Source organism: Haemaphysalis longicornis, unplaced genomic scaffold (genome assembly GCF_048455015.1).
Source record: "Haemaphysalis longicornis isolate Haplotype H1 unplaced genomic scaffold, Haemaphysalis longicornis Haplotype H1 scaffold_3, whole genome shotgun sequence".
Classification (NCBI taxonomy): Eukaryota; Metazoa; Arthropoda; class Arachnida; order Ixodida; family Ixodidae; genus Haemaphysalis; species Haemaphysalis longicornis.
Window position 1 is genome coordinate 74,063,995 of NW_027526335.1, and position 18,435 is coordinate 74,082,429.

Genomic DNA, 18,435 nt, shown 5'->3' on the forward strand with positions numbered 1-18,435 from the left:
TTTTTGGTACCATTGGATCGGCCGAGCGATCCTCTTTCCGGTCCTGCCCGTCTCTTTTATCTTCGTTCAATCACAAAGGCACGAACGACAGAAGAAGAAAGACGCACAAACAAAGCCAGAAACAGATGCTGAAGCGCGGTTGGGCTTCCGGTCGGGGCGCGTTGAAACGGCCCTCCTAATTGGGCGTCGCTGCGGAAATGCAAGATGGCGGCCGCATGAACTGCGTAGTGCGCGTTTCAGAGTTCATTTTTGGCTGCTTCGCGCGGCCAAGTTCCTATCCAGTCATTTTATCTGCTGTGGCATTCAACACAGACATTATCGCGATGGCTATGCCTATCACGAGCCAGATTACGGAAAGACTCCTGGCTCGAAAGGCGGAGGTCATTGAACCATTCGTGGTGTGCGTGACTTCAACCTGGAGGGTAAAACGCGGTGTGCGCGCTTGTGATAGCGGTTCGCGAAGTGAACTTTTTGTCTGATTTGCGATGCTTACACGCTTAGTTATTGCTAAGCTTCACAGTGGGCTTGCTAGTCTTGGGAAAGAAACGGCCGACGCATCAAAAGCGGCAGCGCGCACGGCGTAACCGCTGCGCATTGGAGCATCGCCTGACTGCGCAACCTTTTACGAATGAACGCCAGTCATTGTAATTGATGCCTGCTGTAAGCCCGCTGCGTAATTCTCGTTTTGTTTACCGGCGAGACGCGAAGTTGGAAGCCGCGAGCGCATGCCTCGCGTTCCTTCCTTTTGTGCGGCGATAGGAGGGGTAGCTTTTCCCGAGAACCTTCGTTGCGCTGGTATGCGGTCAGCTCTTCCCGCGGGTCGGGCGGCGGCCGTCCTTGGCCTCGGGAGGGGATTAGCCCCGACTTCCTCATTGTGCCGGCGAGCGCCCGTGGACAAAGGCGAAGCGGCGAGACGTTAAGACGTTGCTGTAAGGCGTTAGTCTAGACCGTTCTAAGCCGCCCGGCTTTCGCTTTGGAGCAGTTACCGCCCGTTCAACCTAGTGGGGCGACTACTACTCACGGTATGCGACTTTGTGTAGCCGAGGCCTTGCCTTGGCTTAGCGGTGGCAATAACGTTCGCGGAAAGCTGACTAGGGGTTGCATGAGAGAGATTATCGGGTCATGTGATCGCGGGGGTGACATGTTTACGATTGGTTAGTTCTTTTTTTGTGTGTGTGTTTTATTTGTTTGTAGTGGACCAATCGGGGCTTTGAGAGCTGATGTCACCCTGATGTCAGCCCGGATATCCGCCTGACATCATGTGCACTCTCGCACCAGCAGGGGCGCTGCCCAAATCCTATAAATGCTAGGAACCCCATTACCGGGGGTCAGATTTTACTTCTTGCAGGCGCTTCGCGCCATCGGCTATGCCGAGCGTTCTTCTAAGATCCACCACTTGGGTCCATTCTCGTTTGTAGGTACCCTGTACCTTCGGCTATGCAGAGAGTTGTAACGAGTTACCCCATTTTATGTAAATATTGTAAATTTCTCTTGTAAATAGTACTGCCCATAAACTCCAAGTTATATCGTACCCAAGCCTGCGTCTAATGGCTACCGGAATCCAGCAACCACCGAACCCATCGACTCCTCGACGGCCGCCTCCGGCGGCTTAACAGATCATCGGCCGCACCGGCAAACAACCACTCTGGGCCTCATCGGCTGACGGTGGCACCAGCGGATCCACCTTTGGGGGAGGAGAGAGAAGGAAATCTTTACTGGCGCAGTCGGACAGGCTGGTATCCGGAAGCAACGGTACGACACCTGCATCGCCTCTGGCGATTCGCCTCGGGCGAAACAACTTTGCGGAACTTCACCGCGGCGAGATCTGGGATCGTCGCCCCTGGCTGCGGAGCAGCCGAACGTCGACAGAGCCACAACCACCCTGGGCGGAGTCACCGATCGACAGCATCACTAGGAAGCCTGGCGTGAACGCCGAACCGCGGAAACCTCGAGCGACCACAGGCCGCTAGCCACACTTGACGCAGCTAAAGTGGGTGAGTCTCCTCATTTCTTTCCCCGCTGCCACTGTTGTGTCAGAGCTGTGTGTGGGCCAGAGATAGCGGGTTAAAGGGCATTGCAGCGGTATAACATTGTGGTAAAATACCGGAAAGGCGAGGCACACGCCAACGCGGATACCCTGTCCCGCCTCCCGAACGAGTGCTGGAATGAGGCGCAGTAACGGCTCTGACATACGCACTGGCCGGGAAACAGCGTGGGGAGGCCACCGGTGCCGGTGTCTGTGCGAGTGTGTGCGCGTAGACGAAAACGGAACACTGAAGAAGTGGCCGTATGAACAATCGTCTAGCCAGTGGCAACCAGTGTACCTGTGGTGTTTCTACGTGTTTTTTTTTCTGTTCCTTCTGTCTAGCATTGCGGTATTGTTGTGTCAGGGTGTAGCGTGTCTCACGTTATATTGTGTCATTTTTAGTTTCAGTTCTAAGCCCTGAACTGCGTGAAAAACAATAGCTACATGCAGCTGACTTTTATTATTTTTTTTTGTTCTGCTAATACTGAGTTCAAGTTATTGCAGAATCTTGGCATGGGGGTGTAAGCCCGCTGCGTAATTCTCGTTTTGTTTACCGGCGAGACGCGAAGTTGGAAGCCGCGAGCGCATGCCTCGCGTTCCTTCCTTTTGTGCGGCGAGAGGAGGGGGTGCTTTTCCCGAGAACCTTCGTTGCGCTGGTATGCGGTCAGCTCTTCCCGCGGGTCGGGCTGCGGCCGTCTTTGGCCTCGGGAGGGGATTAGCCCCGACTTCCTCATTGTGCCGGCGAGCGCCCGTGGACAAAGGCGAAGCGGCGAGACGTTAAGACGTTGCTGTAAGGCGTTAGTCTAGACCGTTCTAAGCCGTCCGGCTTTCGCTTTGGAGCAGTTACCGCCCGTTCAACCTATAGTTTATCTCACAAGCTACCTGCAGCACTGTGGAGGCTACATTGTTGTCCCCCTCAGGGCGCCTAACTCACCGCGAAGGAAGCGACAAAAGGCGCTGGGGCCGTGCGGTGCCACTTGCCGAGAGGGGAGAAGGGAGTGTCCTTTCAGGACCCCCTTCACGGCGGATTAGGCGCCCTCAGCGGGCGCACTATTGATAACAATGTAGCCTCCACAGTGCTGCAGGTAGCTTGTGAGATGAACTATAGTGGGGCGACTACTCCTCACGGTATGCGACTTTGTGTAGCCGAGGCCTTGCCTTGGCTTAGCGGTGGCAATAACGTTCGCGGAAAGCTGACTAGGGGTTGCATGAGAGGGATTATCGGGTCATGTGATCGCGGGGGTGACATGTTTACGATTGGTTAGTTCTTTTTTTGTGTGTGTGTTTTATTTGTTTGTAGTGGACCAACCGGGGCTTTGAGAGCTGATGTCACCCTGATGTCAGCCCGGATATCCGCCTGACATCATGTGCACTCTCGCACCAGCAGGGGCGCTGCCCAAATCCTATAAATGCTAGGAACCCCATTACCGGGGGTCGGATTTTACTTCTTGCAGGCGCTTCGCGCCATCGGCTATGCCAAGCGTTCTTCTAAGATCCACCACTTGGGTCCATTCTCGTTTGTAGGTACCCTGTACCTTCGGCTATGCCGAGAGTTGTAACGAGTTACCCCATTTTATGTAAATATTGTAAATTTCTCTTGTAAATAGTACTGCCCATAAACTCCAAGTTATATCGTACCCAAGCCTGCGTCTAATGGCTACCGGAATCCAGCAACCACCGAACCCATCGACTCCTCGACGGCCGCCTCCGGCGGCTTAACAGATCGTCGGCCGCACTGGCGAACATCTCGTCTGGTCCTCATCGGCTGACGGCGGTACCAGCGGAGCCACCTTTGGGGGAGGAGTGCGAAGGAAAACTTTACTCCTGCTATGTTAGATTTAATCTTAATAGCGACCTGACGGGCCATGTCAGGGATTAAAAAAGTATGGCATGCTGTCATATGCGAGCGCCACGGTGCGGGCGAGCCATATCGCTTTCTTTTGCAACGTTTCCAGTGCACTTCAAGTAATCATACAAACAGGTCGGAGTTACGAATAAAAACGTGTCGACCGCGTTAAAAATATTTCGCAATTGAACAACAGTACGTTCCAATAATGCCGCACTACTACTCTTTTTAATTTAAAAATGTATACGTTACTGTAGTAGATTCTAACGAATTGATTTTTTAGGGAAATTAACAATACCAATGCGTACATTTATAGTTTCGTGCATACTGTCTGTGCTGCGAGGAATACTGAATGTCCTGAATTTCAAGAGCACAAAAAATGTTCATGCATTGAAGTTGAAGTTATGCAGAGTAATATACCAAGCTTTAAAGTAGTTCATTTGCATTGTTGCGGTATGTAAACTTTTAGCAATGAACGCCTGCACGTAAGCTGCTACTCCAGGCAAAATTATAAGCATAAAAGAAGACAAAAATCAGTTCTCAAATTTCATTAAACAAAGTGCTTCTCTTGTTGCCATGCTGACAACACTGCAGAGGCAAGTTGTCCACTGCAATGCAAGCAACCAGCTATCCTACTTTGCATGGAAAGCCATCTCTCCCCCGTTTGGTCCGCAAACTTGGCTATGTACTCTTCACAGAGGAGCTGAAAATGATGTTTTGTGGGAAGAAAAAGGCTGCAAAAGGCCCTCCAATTTCGAGGCAAGGCATTCCAGAAGCCCCGTGTTAAGAGGACACGAAAGGCTACAACTCTAGCGACTTTTGATGAATGAAATCTATGTTGCAACTTCGGAAGCCGTTTTCTCGGAACAGTTTTTTAGGGGCGAAGCTCCTTAGGGCGTGGGTCTGTCCATCCTCGACGTATGTATGTAGCCACCTCTAGTTTAGTTCTTGGATTGTTTACTAGATGGCGTGGCTACTTCTAGTTTAGTTCTTGGATTGTTTAGTAGATGGCGGTACTTGTATAAGATGAAAAGATGCGCTTGGATTGTTTACTAGATGGCGTGGCTACCTCTAGTTTAGTTCTTGGATTGTTTACTAGATGGCGGGGAGCGTTGTAATAAAATCCGTTCGCTGTTGGCGCGCGCTCGGAGTCGCCCGATGGATAAGGCTGCAGATGTGCGAGCCCGCGAGGCAGAAGCGCTCCGTGAAACTGCGCGACGCCGCCGCCAAGATCCTGCGGTACGAGAGCGGGAGGCCGAAGCGTGTCGTCTGGCTGCGCGACGACGCCGCCAAGATCCCAGCGTTCGAGAACGAGAGGCCCAAGCGTCACGGCAACGGCGCGATGACCTTGCCGTACGCGAAGCGGCACGGCTGCGGCGCGAGGAGGATCTCCAAAACGTCAGAGAACGGGAAGCGGCGAGAAAGCGCGCGTATCGGCAGGCAGACCCCGATGCAGTGAGAGCTCGTGAGGCGTCTGCAAAACGCATCAGGCGAGCTCAGCCCCAAGGTGCCGACGCGCGGTTTAAGCGAGTCTTTCTAGACGTTACGTTCGGACACAGATGTAGTGGGCGAACTTTCACTGAAGAGTCACGGTTTTACCGATGATTTCCCCTCAGGAGCTTCGCCCACTCATCATCATTCACCCCGTGGATATGCTGTGAATGTTTGTATTTGCCACCTGCCTCGCTTGTTCCTTATTCATTCGTGACCGCTGGGCCGTATTTGATTCCGTTCTTCGCGATACATTGTTTGAACAGTTAAGGTCGTGACACTTTTGTTTTTAAAGTTTACTTTTTGTGAATTTTGTATTCAAATAGTTTATGGTCTATATGCCTGTTGTGCATTAACCTCTAAACAACTGAAAACTAAATAAAAAAAGTTTTGTAAATAAAACAATCTAAGACTGTCATGACCTCGTCCATTCGTTTGGGAATGCAAAGCACTTCGAACAAGTTTTGTATCATGTTCTCAAGCTCGGTACAAGGTGAACGGAAATAACATTTTATAAATATTAGGTTTTCAAAGTTATAAAGTTTTAAAAATATTAATTTGAAAATTTTAAGGTGTTATCAGAGAAGCATTTCGAGTTGCTGTGCTAATTCTCATCAAAATTCCCACAGAAATAAAACAGCTCATTTCGAAAGCCACGTACCCCCTTAATAATCGATATTCCATTCGATATTCGAAGCTAGATATTCGTATTCGAGTCGTAGTCAAAAAATTTGATATTCCCACACCTCTAATAAAAAGGCAACTTTATTTTGCCTAACGGTTGCATTATTGTTTGATTGTATGGGGAGTTGCGTCAAGATCGTTCATGGTAGGCTTGCATCGTATGCACAAGAAGGGTCTGCCGACCATCCGTATTCGCTGAAACTATGCCTATACATTTCCATACTTTCAACAAGATTTCATACTTGACGTTGAATCAGTCTTTGTACAATCAACGACTGGCTGAAACTAGGTTTTTGGAATTTAAAGCTGACCCATAGCTTTTTCATTTTAACTACACTAACACTGAAGTGGCATATAGTAGTTTTTGGCACAAAAACTTTATAAAAATATGCATTACAACTTATTATGGCACACAATGATTTAAATGGCAAATTCCTGATCTCCTGAAGAGTTGCTCGGCAGCCGCTTTCAGATAAAAAGCAAAAATGTGTTTTCTACATTAAGTGTACAGTTTTATTGTATTTCTCGGTTATTTTTTGTATATGTTTACGCTATTTTCGTTTCCTCTGCGAAAGCGGAGGGATTGCCTCACCATATTGTTATTTTCATTTAAATGTTATTGTTTGTTTTGTTATGCAAAAAGGCGGGTTTGTCTGTTCATTTATATATCTTTGCAGTGTGTAGTACATTTATTGTCTATTGCACTTAAAGTGTCTGTGGTTGTATTTACTTTTATGTATTAAGGTACGTATGGTTGCTTCTGTTCCTGTCGCTTGCGCTGTGCTACGGGCCTAGTCAGGCGACTATTGCAGTGGCATTTTTGCCTCGCCACCATGGCAACTTGCTTGTCAAAAAGTTCAATAAATACAAAATACAATTCAGCTCTATTGCTATCGCATTCCCGACATCACAAGAAGTGGTTAGGAGTCCTAGAAGTAAAAAAAAAATGGCTCAGCTTGCGCTAATCGTTCAAGGCCGCAAAAACAGCAGAGATGGTGGCCCCTCTCCCTTCGTCGGAGTCCGGGCTGTTGCACCTCGCATAGATTTGCCGCTGAAAGTTCTTCACGACTGGATATCTTCAAAGTGCGCCACCTGGGGTTCTTTAACGTGCACCCGAAATCTCGGACACACGGGCGTTTTCGCTTTTCACCTCCATCCGAAAAGCAGGGATCCAACCCGCGTCCTTGGTCTCTGCAGCACAATGCCAAAGTCGCTCAGCCACCGCGGTGGGTGTCACTAGTGACGGGGACACCGCCAGTACGTCAGTAGGCGTTTGCAACCTGCTAGTACGCTCTAAATCGAAGAAGCTGTTGACACACTCCGCGTAATAGGGTCTAAAATGCATACACTTGGGTCTGGATATGTGTCACTTCGGTAAAAGACTTTATAATTTGAATAAAGGTTGCGATTTCGCTAAGAGAGTGGTTCGCTGAATCGAATTAAGATCAAAGAGCTCTGGGCACATTTGCCATGGCCAACCGGCAGAAAGCACAGAAAAGTAAAAAAAAGACGTTTCGTTAAAGTGAATGCGAGTGAAGGCTGGAGCATTGATATCGGTCGAAGAGCTTGACTAGTCTGTTCTCTGAATTATGACGGGGCGATAAAGGTAACAGAGGTGATAAGCGATACAGACGGGTGGGTAGGAGGGGACAATGTCGAAGGGGAGGGTGTTACCTTTCAAGGGTGGCACAAACGCTATTGTCCTCGACTTCATGCACAGGAAAGCCCGAATATACGCGGCTATACGCGGCCTTTACGCGGCTATACGCGGCTATACGCGGCCGAATATACGCGGCCTTTCTTTTCACTAAAGTGGGGAAAAAATAGCAACACTCCCAAAAATTCACACGTAATAACAGCGTCTTCTAGAAAAATAGTCATCTTTATAATACTTAGACAAAATACACCGCAAAAAAATTCTTGGAGGTTTCCAATAATCACAGTACCGTAAAAATGAATTAAATGTTAAAATAAAAGTAACAACAGGGCAGCAAAATTTCGCGAAATCATTTGTTGTACCGCTGTTTTACCGCTTCTTTACCATTCGAAGTAGTTAAAGTTTCAGAATTCGAAATTGACGAATGATGGAGCACTAAATGTTAACCAGAGCTTGGAAAGGGGCTGGTTGGTTTTTGACTTGTGCGCTTCACTTGTGTGTGTACTTCTTCGTCCTTGTCTTGCCTGGCGCCAGCAATGTTCCGAATAATTGTTGGCTCTGTCGCACGACATGCACAACTTCCAAGGTTCACCGCATAGCTTGCCTTTGTTGGTTAGCTTTTTTGCACGACGTAACAGCTATGCAAAAAAGCCAAACACGTGCAAGCTTGGACAGAAAAAGTGTGGCCGAACTCTGGCACATGTTTGCTGAAAAAAAAAAGCGCTGCTTATGTAAAATTCGTAATGCCAAGTTTCAGTCAATATGGCGGCATGAGGGAGTAATCAAGGGTTATTGCTTGCAGGGAAAACTTGATGTAAGTAAACAGCTACGATAAGCATGCGTAGCATTTCTTCAGTGGCTGGAGGGACTGCTTATGCTTACTGAATTCACAGAATGTTGAAGAACCCACATTTTTGATGATATTGCACGCCAAATCTTCCAAAGCAGATATACTTGCATTAAAGAAAATTCTTTTAAAATTTGCAGCGAGTTTTTACTGATATCTGAAAACGTTCAGTTCAATTGCCTGTCAGTTTTTCATATTCCAATTCGATTCGCAGTACCAAACTTAAAGGGGCCCTGAAAGGCATTTTGAGACCACTAAATGAACTAGCGCAATCGCTAGATTGGGTCGCCAACGTCACCTGTGCCAAGTATTACTCTTTTACGCGCAGCGGAAAGCTCACACTTTTGTTGCAAAGTTTGTCGCTTTTTTCTCACCCTTTCCTTCGTGTTTTTGGACGCCGCCATCTTCACATGTCTACATCATCGATTCCCAGATGTTCGTCATGAGCTAGACATCCTGCTATTGGGCGGCTTTTTCACGCACTTCCGGCAAAGAGATGAGTCGTCTGCTCAGCGTCGGCTCGCCGGCTGATCTGCCAGCGGAGTGCCGGAGTGCTTTGACATTTTACGACAAACGAAACAAGTGTAAACAAACGCTTAACCGTTTGTATTGAATGCAACACGGCCATAACACGACGTGGATTTTATCTTACGTGAGTACGTACCATAAAGAAAGTCCCGTGGCACTTCTTTGGTGCAATCGCAGAGAACGCCCTGAGCCGAATGCCCGGGTTTGACGCGTACATTTTATTCAACTTCAAAACAATCCAGAGATGCGTTTCGAACGAACGCAACGTCACAACATGCGTTGCAAGTCTGAACCGCGATTGACAGACGATGAGTTGCCTCCTCCTGCCCGTCGTAAATACGGCACTCACCTCACACCCGGTTTGCGGGGACGAGCAGCAAGTCACAACTCTGGCGCGCAAGCGAGAAGGCTTTTAGCCAGGCACACTGCACATACCCCATGCGAGGTTGAGTGGTACGTCGTTCGAGAAAGATAATCCAGACCATGGGAAGCACTATCCACCCGCAGAAGTACAATGTCGCATTTCATCGCGAAACGAACGCGTCCACAACACACAGGAGGCGATGCACACACACACACACACAGCTTCGGTCGCTGCATTGGCTTAGCTGCAAGCTTCGTTCGGACAATCAGCGATGCTACGACGATACAGAGCTGCGTGAGGACGACGTGCTAACCACTTCAAGTATTTAAAAACACAGGGGCAAAGAACTAGGTTCATCGGAAGCAAAAAATCTTTCCTCCATTATAGTGCCTGAAATATACTGGCTAGTGTGCCGAGGGCGGGCTCCAGGCGGGCGCCGGGAGCGATGTACGCGGCCGTCTGCCGCTTGGGGCGCTGCCGTGCGGGAGTGTGCGCGTTCATCCGGCCCGAGCAGATCGCGCGGTTACCTCCGAGCTGCGTAGCAGACGGCAGCGGCAGAACTTTCCATTCCCGCTTGCGACGAAAGCGAGCGAAAGCGACGAGAATTCTGTCGCGCAACCAAAATTTGTCCCGACCATTCGACAAAAACGATCGTCGCGCGACAAAGTGACGGAATTCCTGCCGCTCTCACTCGCTTTCGTCGCAAGTGCGAACGGGCCTTTATGCGCAATCTCCGCCCCACATAAAACAAGCTCTTGCTTGTCGCCTGAGCATACGGTTGATATCTGACTACGTTACACTGTGCTTGCCAGTGTATTTAAACGATGTCACTAGGTTTGAAACGTACGCGCTCGGCGTGCAGCTTTGTAAACGCAAGCGGTTTCACATACGCACGCTATTTTGCTGCTAATAGAGTTTTAGTACAGCGTTTGTGGCCTTTGCATACGCTAAACGCTAAATTTTTGCGTCCCGCTACGTGACACCGCGATGGGAGTTTTAGTAGAGCGTCTCATCAGTTTTGCGTAGCGACACACTAATGCATACGGCGCCATCTGTCAAATGTTTTCCGAAATGTGTCGCCGGCTGATCTGCTAGCGGAGTGCCGGAGTGTTTGGACATTTTACGACTATCCAAACAAGTGCAAACAAACGCTTTCCCGTCAGTGTTGAATGCAACACATGGGTGCAGCTTGTCAGAACACGGGTTCTCGCTGATCGAGTGCAGCGTTGGTTTGCTCTTCGCCTTCACGTTCATCGCCGCTGATAAAGCTGTCCGATCCGGCGCGTTTTGTGCACGGGTTCTGTGTCGGTTGAAAATGTCTTTTTTCACATGCCGCCGGTAGTAGGAATTACAACCACCGCAAAATAACACCCGGCACCAGCGGGGCCACATCTGAGACCGCGCTTTTTGGATAAACAGTGCGCGGTGCACCAAAGGGAACGAGCGCACGATTCTCCCCACGCGGCTGCGAGTTCGCCGCCGATACCAACTGCAGCCCTGCAGCTACGTACACCGCGAAAGGGCAAGGCCAGGCCGCACACATGCGGCCAGGTCATTCGTTCGCTTTTCCAGCCTGTGTCCATGGTGTCTACAGAGATGAAAAAGCCGAAAGAGCTGGCCCGTAGCAGACGGCAGTCTGTGGGAGCGCAATAGCGGAAGTACGTCACCGCTGAGGAGCGGAGCATCATGGGAGGGGAGGCCAACAGCGAAGAAACAGTTGAAAGGAGGAGGAAATACGGCGCGACGATAATTCGCGGTTTTCGATTTACGATTTCTCAGCTAATACTCATCGCTTTAACAAAATTCTTGCAGGAGGAGATTGCTAATACATTGCTTTATTTGGTTACATGTACATCCATGCATCGGCGGAAGGCATTTCAGGACCCCTTTAATATTTGCACAGCTCTACGCAAATGGATGTAAAAATTAAGCAACTGCATGATGACACTTACCCATCTTGTTAAGCTTATTATAGGTACCTTAAGTTTCATTTACTCACTTGCCCTTTGAGATAACTTGAGTTTGCGTGAAAATGCGGTGTGCTATAACATCTTTTGCGAAAACAACTTACGGGCTGACTATACCTATACCGTGGACTTCAAGGCGAAAACATTAGGCTGCCAAGTGCTAGATGACTGTGGGTGCACAGAACAATACTTTGTGGGGTAACAATTTACTAATATTTGCCCAAAACATTTACCGGGATCAGTGGTAGCACCATTGAAGTAGCAAATGTACCAGTGCCTGACCTATAGCTTTTCTCTTACTACTAAGAAAGATGGGTCATCTTCACATTACAGTCTTTATTAAGAGACTCATATTCAACAATTCAAGCAATTAAACATTATAGCGTAAACCATTTATGAGCAGATAATTTTTGCTAGCTTACAAATTGAAAATTGTTCAAATTGTCATTCTTATGCATTAGTTTAGTGGTGATGCCTTGTATGCAAGCTATCCGCATTAGTGCGCAATCAACATCTAAATAGGAGTATTCTTTCTTATTACAGCATCTTGTTGCTTAACCTCTGTCCCCGCTTTCTTTGACAGTGTCGCCTACTGCATAGCAGACCCGGCAACCCCGTCTTTTAATCCAAACAATTTTTTTGTCGGTGCTTCCAACCATGTAGAAATACATCAAGGTAGGTTGACCCCAAGAATAAAGCTCAAACCTCAAAAACTACTTGAATTTTAATGTCCAAAATTTTGTAATCCACGGAAAATGTCCTGCCAGGTTGTATAACACAGTAAACACAATAAAGGCGATACAAATACCTTTTCTTCTCCTTAAGTGTCGCATGTACTGGATTTTGAATATGCCGGAATGTGTCATATCGGCAAATGGGACGCAGAAAAATCTGTTGAGGCGCATCGCGTGAAGAGAGGCTGAATTATTAGGGTTGTTCGTTTTGAGGTAAAATCCGATTTTGCCCGATTTCTACCCAAGGAGGTTGTAAGAACTTCTGGAGTGGAGACGGCTCTCGGGAACTGACGCCGACGGCCGCCATCTTGCCTTGGGCAAAAAACTCACTCCGTCGCAGCAGCCGCACCGCATCGGTCGCGTTCTGCCGGCTCCCTGCCGAAATTCTTGCGGTGTTACACGCTCGCATGAGTGCATTTATGGTTTAGTTTGTCGCGAATATTCTTCGGACGCTACAAAGCTGTAGAAATCAGCGATGCTGTGCTCGTGCGTCGCATTCGGCTGCGCTAATCGCGCGAAGAAGACGCCGGGGATAACCTTGGGCTTAGTTCGTTTTGTGTCTAACGAGTACTACCGCGTTATAAGTGTACACTTTCCCACTATTTGTGCAGTATGGTGCCGATCCACCTACCTATTTACGCACTTGTTCACGCAGATATGCAAATGTTTACACTCGTAGTTGCGGTGGTCAGTAGTCGCACGACTGCGCGAGATCACGTGTTTGTTTGCTACTATTAAACAAACATGTGACATACTATTAAACAATGGCAGTAGTGCTGAAGCATAAATTGCAGCACACATGATGCGTGCTGCAATTTATGCTTGCACACTAATTTATATGCCCAGTGTTTGCTCAGATATATACAGGGTGATCAAAATTAAGTCAACAGGTGTTTTTTTTTAAATAAGGCGCGTAGATTTACGGGAAGACCACCTCTACAGTGAAGTTGTGCGCCCTGGGGGACATAGAATTAAGTGCTAATTATTGATTTCGGTGGCTTAATTAACTAACATTGTTTAATTAATTTTTTAGTGGCTGCAGTAAGCAGGCATGTTTGTATTGCAAAGTTAGACGCAATCGTGTTTCCGCGCAGTTTCATTCGGCCGAATTCTTCTACCGCATCCGAACTGCGAAGTTTAATTGCTCTTCGCATGATTACGCATGCTAGACCACGAAGACCGGCGTAGAGCTCCGCCCCTTTGTTCTGTGTTTCGATAGCGACTCCGAGTACGGCAGATTGCGATAACGCCAGCCAAGAATTAATGGGTGCCAGTTATCACTTTTGCGTATGCCTCCACCCCGTAGTCAACCTAAAAACCATTCACGGCAAGCACGTGACAAAAGTGTGTGGGATGGGCAGGTGGGGCTTTGTGCCGGTCCTCACTGTCTCGCATACGTAATCATGCGAACGGCCATTAAACTTCGCAGATCAATATCTCCGAGTACAGATGCGCTTGAAGATTTCTGCTAAATGATACTGCCCAGAAGCACGATTGCGCCTAAATTTGCAATACAAACATGCCTGTTTAATGCAGCCATTAAAAGATAATTAATGAATATTAGCTAATTAGGCCACCAACATCAATAGTTACCACCTCCTTTGTTTTTTCTGTGTGCATAACATCCCTGTAGAGGTGATTTTTACGGACATGTAAGCGTTTAATTATAATAAAACCTGTCGACTTAAAATTGACCATGACCACCCTCTGTATAGTAACGACATAAACCAAGGCAGTGCCGTCGAATATTTGATTTGCGCTCAGCCCGCCTTATGCGAGTACTCGCCGGGTTTTGATTGGAGTTTAATTATAAAGGCGAGGTTAGCCGAGTCATTTCGCTTAGCTTTGTACAATTGATTGATGCAATGCTCTCCCGCGTTCTTCGTCTCCGTGTTAATCAACAGCAGGCGCTACTCGCGTGCAAACGTACACGGTTAGCGAGGCTGTGAACGCCAACAGTAACCTCCTGCGCGCAGTTTTCTTTTCAATAGCGGGTTGATCGCGTGCGAATGTGCGTGGTTAACGAAGTTGAGAGCCTCCTGAAAAAGAGAGAAAAAAAAACAGCGCGAGGGAGACACGGAATGTGCATCAATCGTATGGACTGTGTACCCTGAATTAAGAAACAGGTGTGACCAGCTTAAGGGTACTACATATACATTTTGTAAAATACAAGGAAAAGCTAGAAATGGCAGCGATGAACGGAAACAGAGAATTCTAAAGTGTGGGCCGCATAGTAACTCAGCATGCTGCTTAATTTGGCCTTGTGCATGTGCCATCAATGGGGATGTCGTATGAACCAAAAAGCTTGCATGTTGCAGCACTGTTTACAAACAAGTCGTCTCGATACACAGTTCCGACATAGCTTGTTTGGGTGTGAGAGTTGCGTGATTAACATTGATGAATTCTGGCACTGCTGCTAGAAGAAGCAAGCGCCCACTAATCACGCTAGAACAGAGGGGTATACAGCACTTTCCAGCGTGAAATGCGGGAATTAGTAGCCGTTTTCAGGCGGCACCTCTTGCCATGGTGTGCAACATGTAATTTTAATACTTAAGGGGCGGCCTACAACCTTACAGACACCAAATAATCGTTTATTCAAATGAAAGATTGATTGATTATGACGTTTTAATGCGCCGACGCAACGCAGACGATGAGGCTCGTCGTAGTGGAGGGCTTCGGATTATTTCTGACCACCTGGGCATCGTTAACGTGCGCCGAAATCTCGAACACACGGGCGTTTTTGCTTTTCGACTCCATCAGAAAAGCGGCCGCCGCGGCCCAAAATCGAACCCGCGTCTTTGTGCTCAGCAGCACAACGCTGCAGTCACTGAGCCACCGCGGCGGATTTTATTGAAATCAAAGCAATAGTTGTGTTTCCAGCACAGAACTAGCACAGAACTAGGCTCTTCACCACGGCTCTTCACCACTTAAAGCGATGCAAACGCTAATTCGCTGTTCAAATCACGTCAATCGTTTATGCGAAAGGCGAAATAAAGGCTTCCGTCAAATAACCTAATCGAACAATCCAACTCAGCTATCGGTATGTCCCATTTAAACCCAAAGGAACACGCAAGACACTAAGCGTCCCTACCAGCTAAGCGCCCTTTCTACCCACGGCAATATGGCCGCCGACCGGTTTCCCCGGCTTCACCTCCCCGCGTTGCCGGCTATGGGAGCCCTCCACTCCAGAAGTTTTATACAACCTCCTTGTTTCTACCCCCCGAACATGTTTCAGAAGAATCGGTTCAAACCCGATTTCTCCGCGAATGGACCTTTTTCAAAGTAGGGATCTGCACAATTGTGGAATGGCTGACGGCACGCCATTCTCAACCAATACTTGCTACAAGTAAGCCCCACAAATACAGCTTTCGTGTTCATTGAGTATTGGCATTACTCTGCCTCTTGGTATTCAGGCTAGCAAATGCTGCACTGACATTGTTGTGCCCGGCTGACGGAAGCTGTGATGCCGCGAGAACTATCTCCCAGCTGAGATGCGTTCAACAATCTGACAGGCCTCGAATGGAGACCGACATGTTGCACATGCAGATAAATAATGCATGTAAAGAAGGATGTGTAAAGAATGAATGACCGGCTTTTTGTGAATAAAATATTTCATTTTTCTGAAATTATCAATTTTCTCTGTTGCCATCATTACTGAACCATTTCCAAAGAAATGCCAAATTTTCGAGACCTGATGTCCCCCTAATTACCAGCTTGAAACAAACACTAAGTTTAACTGGTTAGAGTTGAGAAGCTCGTGATACCTTCTGATAAACTAAACTGAGTGTATTACAAAGCACGCCAGTATATTTAAGCCCAAAAAACGTAAATTTGGGAATGCGTTTTTTTTTTAAACCGATTTCTCCCCGATTATCACTTGTAAAAATAGCACCCGATTTTTTACCCCCCCCCCCCCCAATTTTAGCAAAATATAAAAGCCGAAAACGAACAACCCTATGAATTAACAGTAAACCATTAATGTTGCAGTGATGCGTTGTCACTTAAACAATCCAATCTGTCGTGGATTCAGACCTACTAAAAGGCATAAGAGGGCACACGATCTATTTGTGGAACTCTCCTTTGTGACTGCTTTGGGTAGTTAAGCCCAGGCAAACCTTTATTTCCCTATTCGTTGGAAGCATAAACCTGTGAGTGAGTGAATGAGAGAGTGAGCAAGAGATTAAGTGAGTGAGGGAGTGGGTGAGGGTGTATATGAGTGAGTGAGTGAGTGAGTGAGTGAGTGAGTGAGTGAGTGAGTGAGTGAGTGAGTGAGTGAGTGAGTGAGTGAGTGAGTGAGTGAGTGAGTGAGTGAGTGAGGGAGGGAGTGAGCGAGCGAGCGAGCGTGAGCGGTCTCAGAAATAAGGGTCTCCTAGATAAATACTGTGCCAAGGTCAATGTAGAGACTCTGGAGTAAGGTATCAATGGACAGCACTTATGCTGAACGGATAACACTCATGCCGCGCATTTTCCTCTGACAGGCACCCAGGCCCAGTGTGACCTGGGTAGCATTGCAGACCGCTTCGACTGTTACCCAGAGCCTGGCGCATCCCAGAAGGGCTGTGAGTCGCGAGGGTGCTGCTGGCGACCGCTAGCCAGCAGTGAACAAGCGCCCAATGTTCCCTACTGTTACTATCCGAGTGACTACCAAGGGTACATTCTGCGCGAGCTTGGCCAGTATCCAGACTACATCAAGGTTGAACTCCAGAGGCAGACCCCTTCCGGTATCGATGTGGATGTGCAGTCGGTTATCGTCAACATTTACTTCTATGAGAACGACACTGCGAGGATTATGGTGAGTTTTCAGAGAGAACCCAAAGAGCCCCCCTTTCTGGCTATAGCGTAACGCATTTCTGCAGGCTACTATCGTCATTCAAGTGGAGCCATGAACAAGTGGTGCATAATGAAATCTTGGAAGTTATACACGAATCATGATTCCAAAGTGGGGGATCCTTAAGGAAACACAAAAAACTTGAGAATTTCTTGCTTTTTTGAAAAATTACATAACACAAAGCGAGTGCCCTTGTTTTCCAGTGTTTATCAGTAAAGCCGATGGCTAGACGGGTAATGTGGCTGACTACACTAATGTTCTCCAACTATGCTCACTAGCTGTCATATATATGCAACATAACTTATACAACATATACGCACTGTAGGTAGGGAACGTATTTCTGGCATTCACCACAAACATTTTTCTACTACACTAGATTACCTAGGCGAAACGTTACTGAAATCGAGCGTTACTGCCAACAGTAGGAAGGCAGCCTGTCTTGCATTGCTTACTAGCTGAAGCTCATGTCTTTTTAGAGAATGTGCTCAAGAAAAATAGCCAGATACATAATGTATGTGTTGCACATGTTCATACACCAATATTCCTTTTTCAGAAACTTGCTTCTACACTGTTTTACTAAAACCTCGTGATTTATCTGGTGTGGTGAAAAGATGTTAACGTCTAGATACTATATGGTTTTTTTAGATTGTGGACCCCACAAGAGGACGCTTTGTGCCGCCCGTGCCAGAGATTCCGATCCGCTTCTACACTGGAAGGTTGCTTTATAACGTCAGCATCACAGATGAAGGTCATCTAACGGTATATCGCCTCGATAGCAGCTCTACAAAGATGTGAGTATTTTCAGTGCAAGTCATATCTAGTCGAAAGCAGGCTGGAGGGAATGTACTTAGCAGTTCAGAAGAGTTCAAACTTGAGCCGGTTGGTAGATACCTTTGAGAGTAGAGGGCAGCGTAATTAACGAGACGAGGCGGAGACGAGACAAACACAAGCGCTTACTAACAACCAAATGATTTATTGCATGGGGGCGCCAGTTTTATACATGCTGGTCGACCCCCAAAAGCAACAAGGAAGAAAGAAGTAGGGGTAGGGGAGAAGGAACAAGGGAAGGCACCACCAAATTGATAAAAACGCACAGCAACGGTGACAGGACACACGTGTGAAGTTCTTAGATAGTGAATCTCTTTTTTGAAGAGCGAAATGCTTGGTGTGCTAATACATACTTCGCTGTGCTGAACAATGCAAAACACCTCATAAATCTCGCGGGCCTTCTGCTCCCGATAACGGCCCAATATACTGCATTTTTCAAACATAGGCGTGCAGCCACAACTTTCGCAGTGCGCAGCAAGGTGCCCGCCAACAGACCCATTGAGCGCATTTGCCTGTTTACGTAGAAGGTTGCTAATTCAACGACCCGTCTGGCCTATGTAGTAGTTTTTGCAATTCAGTGGGATGTTGTACACTACCTGAGATTTGCATCAAACATAAGGTTGAGCATGCTTCTT

General features: G+C 47.5%; 1 protein-coding gene across 1 annotated transcript in view; it reads left to right on the forward strand.

The window, feature by feature from the left end:
• Positions 1 to 18,435, forward strand: part of LOC144174636 (lysosomal alpha-glucosidase-like) — a 78,170-nt gene that overhangs the window by 4,940 nt on the left and 54,795 nt on the right. The window contains exons 2-4 of the mRNA XM_077703422.1: positions 11,994 to 12,085; positions 16,623 to 16,936; positions 17,618 to 17,763. Coding sequence (XP_077559548.1) covers positions 11,994 to 12,085; positions 16,623 to 16,936; positions 17,618 to 17,763 — 552 coding nt within the window. The remainder of the gene's footprint in view (positions 1 to 11,993; positions 12,086 to 16,622; positions 16,937 to 17,617; positions 17,764 to 18,435) is intronic.